Raw genomic sequence first — 11,515 nt, 5'->3', positions numbered from 1 at the left:
CGAGAATGTTCATCCTGAATCTAAGTATGAGGAAACAATAGGCAAACCCACCTTAGGAAATATTCTACAAAAATCCCATCTGAACTCCTGAAGAAAATATCAATATATCTTAAGGATAAAGAAAGTCTGTTAAAGGACACTAAAAAGACCCAACAGCTAAATTCAATATGTGCCTGTCATTGGAGCCTGGATTTTAAAAAATAGCTCTAGAGGACATAATTGGGACAATTGTGGGGATTTGATCATGGACTCTATGTTAGAAAATAATATCGTGTCAGTGTTAAATGCTACTCATTCTGTGGCTACGCAGAATGTCCTTGTTATGAGGAGATACACACTAAAACTGTTGGGGGGAAGTGATATCACATCTGCAACTTTCATTTCAGAAAAAAATGTACATACCAACCATCTGTATAATATATGTGTGTGTGTATATACACACACACATACATGCACGTAGATAAAGCAAATGTGGTTAAATGTTAATATTTGAATCTAGATGAAGGGTATATGGGTGTATTCTTGCAAATTTCACTAGGTTTGAAATTTTGCAGATTAAAGATGGAAAAAAAAAAGCAGCAGCTTTGGCATTGGACTTTGGACCTGGTGCGTCTAAATGTTAATTGTACCACCTTCCACCCCACCTCCCCTGTTTTTTTGGTTTGTTTGTTTGTTTTTTGTTTTTGTTTTGCTTTGGGGCTTTGGGCAAGTTATTTCCATCTCTTACCAAGGGTTTTCCCCCACTGTAAACAGGGTTAATAATACTCCCTGCCCCAAAGGGTTATGAAGATGAAGGATGGTGGATGTAGGGAGCTGACAATGCCTGGCACAGAGTGATAGCGCAGCTAACGCCAGCTCTAATTATGTGGATATATTTGCCAAGACAGGTTCACGGGAAGGAACACATCGATGGGAAAGTTGGAATACTCCCACCTGAAAAATGCTGGTGCCGTGGTAGAAAACAACAAAATCCCTCCTTCTCTTTATTTGAAAGAACTGAGGTGTTTTGGGAGTGCCATGAAATCCCATTCCAGGGGCACGAGTGGTGTGTCAAAGAAACCCACTGCCGGTAAGGGGTAGGGTGGGCTAGGGTGGAAGCCAGCAGAGTAGGCAGAAGGGCCGACCATGGTCTGAGGAAGCAGGGAGGTGTGTGGCGGGAAGTGAGAGAAACTCTCGGGGCCTCGGGGCTGGGAGGTAGTGACTGTTGTCTCCCTTCAGAGTGGATGAGCTTCTGGTCCCTTTACCTGCTCTGTCCTGCCCAGGCCCCTTTTCAGAGAGCCTGTGCCCCCGGGGCCTGCTCACTGCATAGGGCCACAACCCCCAAATCCAGGATGGACACCAGATGTGACCAGCCCTGGATCCAGTGCTTAACGCTCACGAGGAAGGGGGGTTCCCGACAGGAAGTCAAACCAGGAGCCTGCTTTGTAATTGCATTGAGAATTTTAATGAAACTCTGATTTCTTACATTTGCCAGTCACCCCTTCCCAGTGAGGGGCTGAGATGGGCGCTTTGGTCATGGGGCATGACAGTAGGAGCCCAGTCTCCCTCCCTCCTTCTCCTCCAGAGGTGCTGCAGAGCGGTGGCCGGGCGAGGGCTCTGAAGCTCGGAGCCTAGAGACCTCCTGTGCACAAGGCAGAGCCCCAGGAGCCCTGGGAGGCTTTTACAGCAGCTGCTGCGGGTGGTGGAATCTGTGCCCTCCAAGGAGCGGGTGGGAGGAGGGCACTGGGGGGAAACCTCCCAAGCTGGTTAGGACAAGAGCAAGAAGCAAAGTTTGCACAAGTTCAGGTTCAAGGCGTCCTTTATCCTAGCTCAACTCTAAAGCGTTGATGTACTCCTTCACCCATTTCTTCTCTGGGTTGGCGCACACCTGGCGATTCTTTCTGGTGATAAAACTGTGGAAGAGAAGAGGGTGAGACCTGGTCAGTGCTGGGAGCGCCAGTTTTGGAGATGAGGTGGATTGAGGCAGCGGGGAAATGATACTGGGTGGGTTAGTTTCGGAGCTCCATATGATTGTATTGGTGGCGTTCAAGGAAAGAACATTTTCTCTTCTGTTGGGTCAAAGGGCTCCAAGCTAGAAGCAGTCCTGTGTGCATTTTAACCCCCCGCCCCCCAAGCCGCAAAAACACATGCAGCCTGGAGATCTAAGGGGATACGGGGCCCTAGGAGCCCAGGCTTGAGCTGGTCAACCACTTCTCAGCACTTCCTGTTTCAGACCCTGTGCTGGGTGCTGAAGATGCAGAGAAAAAGAGGTGTCTTCCAGGAACTGAGTCATGGCTGAGTAAGTGGGAGATGAGGTGGTGAAGCAAATGTGTGATCTGGCCTTAGATAACACAGTGCCTGGCACACATAGACACTCGACAGAGGAACCCATCTGTGTGTGCCTGGGTGAACAGAAGAAGGACATGAACTTGAGTCTTGATTTCACCACTTACTAGTTAGATCACCTTGGGCACATCACTTAGCGCCTCTGAGTCTATACGTTTACCTCTAAAATGTGGACAGAAACAATTCCTAGTTAGCACAATTGTTGTGAAGCTCAGATGAGATAGTATATATAAATTAGTTTTGAAAAATACCATGCGTGTGTTGTTATTGGGGTGCTGCGGGACCTCTGCCTTAGGGTGGATCAGAGCAACATGAGCCCAAAGGTCCCGGTACTGGACACCGTGGCTCGGAGAGGTTGAGGACCCTGCGATACTGGCAGATGTCAAAGCACTTCTACCAGTTAACCGGCCAGAATGTGGAGGCCGGTGAGGGCGGGAGGCCTTATCTCTACAGGTGTTGATGGTGTAAGTTGGAAGGCTCACAGGCCGGGGATCATGGGCTACGTCCAGCTGCCTGCCTTACCTGTTTGCTGGGAGACTGGTTCTCTCTGAGGGACACCCTGGGCCTGGCCAGCAGTGCTACCCATTAACGTGTTACTGTGAAGCTAGCCCTGCCTATGTGGACCATTCTCGTTTTGGCTTCTCCTTCAGGATGCTTTCCTGCACCTTTTTGAGATGTTTCCAGACAAAGTGAAGGCTTAGGTTATCTGATGAGAATGAGAATTTCTTGGCCCCTTTTCGTGCTCTATCACGGAGAGCTTTTTTTCTCAGGGAAGCTGCTTCCCCTTCTCTGAGCCTCACTCAGAGCCACCTGACCACCTCTCTTTCTCCCCTGCCTGGTGTGCAGAGAAGAGAAAGGGAGCAGAAGGGGTGTACTGGGCTCTGGTGCCTCCTAGTATTTGTCTTCTTGTTTGGGGTGGTGAGGGAGCTTCCGATGCAGACCCTGCCCTCGGCAAGCCAGGTGTCATACAGGAGATCCTGCAGACTCACTGTCCTCTTTCCTCAGCCCCCTTGGCCTGAGGCCAGGAAGTCAAAAGGCCAGGAAACCGACATCTGGGGGGAGGGTTGCCCAGGCTTCCTGCTGCTGCTCCCTGCTGAATGTGATACTGGCTAGCAGCCCCCGTTGCCAAGCCTTCTCTCCCTGCCCGCTCTGTGGGGAGCCTCTCCTGGCCTGACTTCCCTCCGCCTTCCCCTGCCCCTTGAGAGCAGGTGTGCTCAACGTGGCTGCCCTTCTCTCCTGTGCGCTTCCTCAAGTCTCTGGCCCTGGGTCTGGCACACCGTAGGTGCTTAATGGATATTTATTGAATGAGTTAGTGACTGAATGTTTTGCATTCACTCCTCAAGTTTCACTTGTCACTTCTATGTATATAATAATACATTTAGAGGGGGAGAAGGATGATGATATAAGTTAACAACTTATCAGGCACCTAACTGTGTGCCAGGAAATATTCTAATTTTATCTTTCTTTTTATTATCCTCACTTTGACCCAGTGAGGGAAATACCTCTATTTTACTGCACTTTGCCGATGAAGAAATTGAGGCTCAGAGAGGTTAAGTGACGGGCCCAAGCTCATGCAGCTACTAACTGGCAGAGCTGGGATTTTAATCAAGACAGACTAGCCGGAACAGCCAAGACTGCTGTATTCCTGCCACTGTGACATCGGGAGACCCCTTCCTCCTATAAAAAAATGTCACATCTCCGGCCCCAGCACCCTTTCCTCGGCTACAAACCCTTCATCGTACATTCCCTGCTGGACTTTCCATAGAGTTGTTGTGCTGGCACCTCGGTCCTTTCCTTTTTAAACAGCTCTTCCTCAGGACTTCAGGGGGCTCCACCTTCACCCTTCTCCAGGTCTGGGTTGAAACTTCAGCATCACACTCAACCCCTCTCTCTTCCTTGCTACCGACCTCACAGCCCCTGCCAGGGCTTGCTGATTCCGCCTCAGAAGCTTCCTCACCCCGTCTCTCCTTCGCTTCAGGTCCTGTTCAGCCTCAGTACCACTCATGTGGACAACAGCAGCCTCTCCACTGGACCTCTCTTTTCTAGACTTTCCCCGTTCCAGCTCATTTCACACTTTTGCTTCATTGTGCTGACACTCAAGGCCCTCAGTGCTTTCCTATACGGAGACTCTACAAAAACCAGAGGAGAGTCTTGGCGACATCCCCTCTGCCTCATACACCCTGTCTCTCAGTACAATCCCAAGTCAAACAGCACTTTTTGCAGCAGACTTCGCCTGAATCCCTTCTCTTAGCTAAGCCCTGAATCGCGGTGTGTTCCCTCTTTCCTTTTGTAACTTCTTATGCAGGGTGCCCTGGTCATTGCTACATCTGTCTTAGACTGTGAGCCCCAGAAGGGCCGGGATGGTGGTTTACTCCACGCTGCCTGCCCATAATAGGTGCTCAAAGAAGGATTTTTTTTCCTTTTGAAAAATACTTGTTTTCAGAGATAAAATTAGCAGTGCTACATTTCTTTTGGCTGTGCCACGTGACATGTAGGATCTTAGTTCCCTGACCAGGGATGGAACCCGCACTCAGAGTCTTAACCACTGGACCGCCAGGGAAGTCCCAGCAGTGCTAAATATTATTGCTATACTTCGAAAGATTCATCAGGACCAAAGGCCAAATCTGAATACCTGTAACTTTACCAGTGTCACAGAAATTTTTGGATTAAAAAACTTCATCGTTATATGGAAAACTTCGTGATTGCCCCATTTTCATTCTTTAAGCCTCTGTCATCTTAAACTTCTTAAGCCACTATCACTAATGACCTTGCTAGAGTAGAAAGAGGAGGCTCCAGAAACAGTCTCCATCCCTCCCTCACTTACTGTACAACCTTGGGCAAGTCACCAAACCTCTCTGGGTCTCACTTTCATTATCTGAAACGTGGAGAAAATTATGCATACCTGTCAGGGATGTTATGATAAAATGTAGAGATAATGCATGTAAGACATTTGACACACAGTAGGCACTTCCTAGGTAGCAAGGATTATTATTTTTCTAAATATGGTAGCTTACGTATTTAAAGGAGAATCTCATTTCATTATTTCTTTATCAATAACATTTTTTTTAACACGCTTGACTGTAACTAGGGTCTTGACCTCTGACCTCTTCTCTTTAGCTCCTTTTGAAGTTGCAGGTGGATTTGATTGGGTGTCGGATATGAGGGACTGCGGGGTTCTTAACTGGAAAGAGATGACTGAGTCGATCTTCTCCACCCAGGGGCATGGCAGACCAGGTTCAAGAAACAGTCACATCCGTAAAGATCAGAGACCTAACCTAGCCCATCAGAGTGGGGAGGATCCTTCAGGAACACCTTGTCTAGCCTTTTTCCACAATAGCTGGGGGACCTGAAGCTAGAGAGGGAGGAACCATGGCTGTTTGAGCAGCCGGAGGATGGGTGGGAGTGGATGGGGCACCATCTCTGAGGGCTCATGGCCGGGGGACTGGCCCTGGGGCAAAAGGTGTCCCTCCCTCACCCCCTGGAGGGTTCCACAGGGCTGAGACTCACACGACTGCTGCCATGGAGCACTTGCTGCTGGTGTAGAAATATTCCCGGAGGTGGGCGCGGGGCAGCGGGCGGGAGAGGTAGGCAAAGCAGCAGGGTGTGGTGTCCGAGGCATCTGGGAGAGGGAAGAAAGAAGACTCCTGGATTCATTGCCAGTGCACACTGGGTATTGTGCTGGGTGCTTTATATGAATTATCTTTTTAAAAGCTTTTTGTTTTTAAAATATTTATCTATTTATTTGGCTGCGCCGGGTCTTAGTTGCAGCACGTGGGATCTTCATTGCCTCATGCGAAATCTTAGTTGCGACCAGGGATCAAACCCGGGCCCCCGGCATTGGGAGCGTGGAGTCTTAGCCACCGGACCATCGGGGAAGTCCCTATATGATTTATCTTGAACAGACTATTATCCTCCTTTGGCTGAAACTGAGGCTCAGAGAGGTAAAGTCACTTGGCCATGGACACACAGTGCCAGAGTGGGGATTCCCTCACCTAATCCTTGAGCCTTCCCTCTATACCACGACCCCATAACTTTGGCTCTGATGGCATCCTGTGTTTCGTCCGGGCTTATCTTAGGTCTTCTGCCCTTATTCTTGCTCTCCTAGGATCCTCAGTGGGTTCAGAACTTGGTTTCTTTGAGACCTAGGGTGGGTTGCGGGGAGGCTTCCAAAACTCAGACTTCATGACTGAGCCAGGACCCCTAAGAGAGGCCTGAAGATGCATATTTTATCCTGGGACCCTCTGGCTGAGGCATACTGAGAAGGGCTCTGAACAGAGAAGGAGGACTTTTTGTTGGTCAGTTAATTCAGGATGGCCCCGGGAAGTGTCAGTTGCCATTTTCCAGCAGAGTAGTAGTGTTTCAGAGCCAAACAGAGCTGGGTTTGAACACTGCTTTCCTTACTTCCTAGTTGCGTGAACTTGGACAAGTTACTTAACCTCTCCGGGGTTCTATAAGTCGAGGACAGCTACTCAAAGAGTAGATGTGAGCATTAAATAAGATGATATTTGCAAAGCAATCAGCACAATGCTTGACCCAGAGTGGGCATTTAATTAGATTTTGTTATCCTTTATCAAGTCCCATTTTTTTCCATCTGTGAAATGGAGGGAATATGACTGTCCCAGGAGAGTTTTACTTAAGTGCTTAGAAGCTTCTTAGAAACCCTGCTGCTGCTAGACATGAGTTAGTCATGTTTGGAGGTCAGCTTGAGCTGCCCCTGCCTGCTAGTATCCCCAGCATCAGTCCACACTCAGCGAGCACCTGTAGGGCTTGGGGTGTAGACCTTGATGACACATACAAGTTGTTCAGAGGGTCCCTGCCATGAAGTGGCTTTGAGATCTATCAGGGACAACTGGACATCTGGGTAAAGCAGTACAGGGGAATGTAAGTCATAGGGTTCAGATGGTATAAATGCTACAGTTGAAAAGAGGGCGAGATCTGGGCCAGTCTAAGGGTTGGACCCCGGGGGGTGTGGTGGTCAGGACCTGGACTTACATGGGGAGGCAGATGCAGGAGCGCAGAGGACAGCCATGGCGAGGATGACAGCGAGGGCGGCGGCGGAGACCTTCATGGTAGCTGTGAGCAGAGGCTGTGGGAGATCCACCTGCTGTCTCAGGATCCTCTGCAGGGATTCTCTGCAGCTCAGGCTGGCCCTTTATAGGGAGCCCGGCCAGCAGAGGGGGCGCCCTCACTAGGGGAGTTTCCAAAAGAGCAGCCACACACTGGCTGATATCATAAGTGAAATTGCACAAAACAGAAAAGAAAACTGAAATAACCTCCGGAAATTTGAGTCTCTCTCTCTCCCTCGCTCCTCTCTTCACTGCCCTCCAGTCCAGAGTGAGCTCATCACTTCCCTCTTTGCCCTTGAGAAGAACCAGCACAAGCAGCGGTGGTGGAAAAATCTCTTCCTCTGCTGGCATCTTCAGCTTCGTGTGCCAGGGCGGGGGTCCTCCCAGAGGTCAGGAAGCTGCTTCCCTGGGGACAGGAGGAAGGGCAGTACGACGAGATCAGAGCCCAGGTGCCCTGGCTCTCGCTGCAGTGCTCGATCCACTAAGTACTGCTCACCATGAAAAGGTTCATGGTTGGGACATCCTTGAAACTGAATGAAGTGGTGGTCTGGATTAGAGCCAATGTCCTTCCTCCATTCCAAAGAATTGGATACAGTCAATCTTCATCAATTCCTATTTGGATAATTCAGAATTAGTGACAGTTTGGCCTGGGTTGGGCTGAAGTTGACTTCTGAATTATCTAAAAGTGTCTGTTGACAGTAACAAAGGCAAACGCATTTTAAAAAGCGTAATTTAAAAAAAAACGTAATCTTACACCAAGGATGTTTTTTGCTAGCTATCGTCACATATGTAACTTGGTGGCTGAGGGTGACTGAATCACCCAGAATGGGGAGAACTTGTCTCATTTCTTCCACCCGAAGACTTTGATGCAGGATGGTTATTATTCTCCCTTTATAGAAGTGGAAACCGTGCCTCAGAAGAGGTCACTAAGGTCCTCGAGGTCACACAGCAATAAGTGGGATTTGAACCCAAGTATTTTTTTTTTTTCAGATTGACTTAAAAAAAAAGAAATTGAACCATAGTTGACTTACAAATTGTGTTAGTTTTAGGTATACAGCAAAGTGATTCAGATATATGTATATGTATAGATACATATATATCTATATATATACATATTCTTTTTCAGATTCTTTTCCATTGTAGGTTATTACAAGCTACTGAATATAGTTCCCTGTGCTATACAGTAGTTCCTTGTTGTTTATCTATTTCATATATAGTAGTGTGTATCTGTTAATCCCAAACTCCTAATTTATCCCTCCCTCTGCCCTTTCCCTTTGGTAACCATAAATTTGTTTTCTATGTCTGTCAGTCTGTTTCTGTTTTGTCAATAAGTTCATTTGTATCATTTTTTAGATTCCACGTATAATTGATACCATATAGTATTTATCTTTCTCTGACTTAGTGTGATAATTTATGATGTCTGACTTACTTCACTTAGTATGATAATCTTTAGGTCCATCCATATTGCTGCAAAATGACAATATTTCATTCTTTCTTATGTCTGAGTAATATTCCATTGCATATATACCACATCTTTATCCATTCATCTGTCGATGGACACTTAGGTTACTTCCATGTCTTGGCTATTGTAAATAGTGCTATTATGAACAACAGAGTGCGTGTATCTTTTCAAATTAGAGTTTTTGTCTTTTCTGGATACATGCCCAGGAGTGAGATTGCTGGATCGTATGGTAACTCTATTTTCAGTTTTTTAAGGAACTTCCATACTGTTCTCCCTAGTGACTGTACCAATTTATGAACCCAAGTGATTCTGATGACCAGGCTCAAGCTCTTTCCACTGACCCACATCATTCAGGCAGTTAAGCTGTTCTTCATCCTCTGTAGGTGCCAGGTGCTGTTCTCAACTTGTCATAAGAATCCTCTCATTCCCTCCTGACTCGTTAAACAATTACCAATAGAAGCACAGTTTTGGAAACCATGGCCCATCTCATTTAAAGAAATAAATTGTAAGCACTTAAGAAACATCCAGCCATCTACACAAAAATGATCTGCCTGTTTGAATTGTTCCCTTCATGTAATCCTCTTAGTCAGCAAACATGTGGGAGGCTGTGCTGCCTAGTGGTTAAGAGCAGGGGCTTTGGTGTTTCATTTACAAGCCAGGTGGCCTCCTACAAGTTACTTCATCTCTCTGGTCTCAGTTTCCTCATCTATAAATCAGCGATAATAACAGTGGCCCCTCCCACAGCTGTTGAGACAATTAAGTTGCCATAAATGTGCTCACGCTTGGAAAGCTCTTAAGTACAATGCCTGACACTGTTAAGTACTTAATAACATTAGCTATTATTATCGTGTTATTATTGAGTAAGAAAATGGCAGTCCCTTTAAGGATATTCTATACTGTGGGTTTTTCGGCAATCTAGACAGCCCCACCCACCCACCCCGGACCCCAGTTGATGTGGCTTCGTGAACCCTATTACGAAGACTATTTTTAAGCAGGTGGGTCAGTTGAGGCTTAGAGAGGTTAAATGACTTGCTTAAGGTCACATTTCCTAAAGTGATAAGAATTCAACATGGAACCCAAGTCTGTCTTGGTTCCTAGCTTCCTACCACACTGCATTGTATCTAGAGAAATCCCGAAACGTTTGCTAAGGCTGTTTTTCCCTGTGAGCTCTATTTCTGTTGCCTTTCCTTGATCTCAGTTTCCTTCTTTAAGGAAGAAAGGAAAGTACTTTTCTGGATACCAAATACGCTGAGTTGGGACACGAGCTGAGGACAGAGCTGAGGGAACCACAGACGACCAACCTCATCCCCATCTTTAAATCCCAGTGAACGATTCTGCTGTGTGTAAGTGTGTGTGCATGTCTGTGTATAAATGGTAGTGGGAATAGGGAGTGGGTAGGATGACAGGGTTGCTAAGCAGGAATAGGCAGTGGGTACATCAGGAGGATTTTTCTTCCCTTTTGGTGGTTCCAGGGGATTATGGGTGTGCAGAGGAGAGAGAAGAACCTGACTGTAATTCCATTTCTGCCACTCACTTTCTCCTGTGCAAAATCAGAGTTCAGACTCACGGAATCAGTATATTCTCTGGCTCTAAAATACTGATTCCATGAGGAAATCAGAGCACCTGTGTAAACAGTACAGTACCTGGTACAGGGTGGGTGTCCAATGAATGGCAACTGTCATTATGATTTACCTGGCATTCTGTGTTCCCGAAAACCAGGAACGCCTGCCCGTCTGACTCACCACACTGGCGGTCGAGAGGATCAAGGGAAGTGATGACAGTGGACGTGCTTAGGAGACCGTCAGGTGAGGTGCAAACGTCACGAAGCTGTCTCTGTCCTCCCTATCCCGCCAGTGTGGTTGGCCTACACCGCTCCATCATTCCTTGCTGCCTCCGCAAATTGTCACTGAGAATTGCTGTGACCCAGGCAGCCCTCTAGGTGCTGAGGACACCATGTGAGCCAAAGACCTGCCCTCTGGAGTGTCTGTTTGTGTGTGTGGGGAGGGGAGAGCTCACCCAGAACAAGGGAAAACATACTCCTTTACTGTGAGTCAACTTTTCACTGGTCTTGTCTTAACTCCCTGAACACAGTAACAATGTCCTATGCTTTTTTTTCTATTTGTTTTTTGTATTCTCCCCCTGCATTCCAACAGATGTCTTGGACATGATAGATGCTAAATTAATGCTGCTTTAGTCTTGATAACTTCTTACAGCATCTTGATTAAGTTCATGGGCTCTCTAGCGTCTGACTCCTGGGTTCAAAATCCAGCTGTATTATTAATTCTGGCTTGGAGCAAGTTGCTTACTTTCTCTGGGACTAAGTTTCTTCATCTGTCGAGTGAGAGATTGATTCTAACCTGTTCTGGGGAATGGAGCCCTTTAAGAACCTGATGAAAGCTGTGAACACTTTCCACAAACATGTGGAGACCTACCTAAACCCTCACACATGTAATTTTTGCATAGAAGAGGTTCATAGACCCAGCAGGCTCACTGATGGGCCTCTGGAGTTCAGAGGGCTGGTTCTCATCACCCTTCCTCTGTCCTGCACCCCTTTTCCTAGCACATCCCGCACTGAAGCCAGACGCACACTCTGCCCCAGCCTACTGCAGCTCCTCCCCTGCCCTCCTGGCCCAGTCTTCCTTTTTCCTCTTTCATTTCGTAA

General features: G+C 47.2%; 2 protein-coding genes across 2 annotated transcripts in view; one reads left to right on the top strand and one right to left on the bottom strand.

Moving 5' to 3' along the window:
• Nucleotides 1-11,515, top strand: part of LOC137213021 (C-C motif chemokine 4) — a 172,483-nt gene that overhangs the window by 19,553 nt on the left and 141,415 nt on the right. Inside the window, exons 5-6 of the mRNA XM_067717323.1 lie at nucleotides 10,070-10,196; nucleotides 10,573-10,658. The gene's annotated coding sequence lies outside the window, so the exon portion shown is untranslated. The remainder of the gene's footprint in view (nucleotides 1-10,069; nucleotides 10,197-10,572; nucleotides 10,659-11,515) is intronic.
• Nucleotides 1,422-7,478, bottom strand: CCL5 (C-C motif chemokine ligand 5). The gene is made up of 3 exons (XM_067717325.1): nucleotides 7,318-7,478; nucleotides 5,833-5,944; nucleotides 1,422-1,892 (listed from the first exon to the last, which is right to left on the bottom strand). Exons 1-3 carry the CDS (start codon nucleotides 7,391-7,393, stop codon nucleotides 1,805-1,807), a joined length of 276 nt encoding a protein of 91 aa, XP_067573426.1. The 5' UTR covers nucleotides 7,394-7,478; the 3' UTR covers nucleotides 1,422-1,804.

The sequence above is a fragment of the Pseudorca crassidens genome, chromosome 19 (genome assembly GCF_039906515.1).
Source record: "Pseudorca crassidens isolate mPseCra1 chromosome 19, mPseCra1.hap1, whole genome shotgun sequence".
Taxonomy (NCBI): domain Eukaryota; kingdom Metazoa; phylum Chordata; class Mammalia; order Artiodactyla; family Delphinidae; genus Pseudorca; species Pseudorca crassidens.
The sequence above is the reverse complement of the archived record's forward strand: the minus strand, read 5'-3'. Positions and strand labels throughout refer to the sequence as shown.

Bases quoted from the DNA above. Each gene is read 5' to 3' on its own strand.
- CCL5 (XM_067717325.1), bottom strand. From the start codon at position 7,393: ATGAAGGTCTCCGCCGCCGCCCTCGCTGTCATCCTCGCCATGGCTGTC. The intron at 5,945-7,317 runs GTAAGTCCAGGT...TCCCTCTCCCAG, and splicing joins TCCTGCATCTGCCTCCCCAT to ATGCCTCGGACACCACACCC. The intron at 1,893-5,832 runs GTGAGTCTCAGC...TCTCTTCCACAG, and splicing joins TGCTCCATGGCAGCAGTCGT to TTTTATCACCAGAAAGAATC.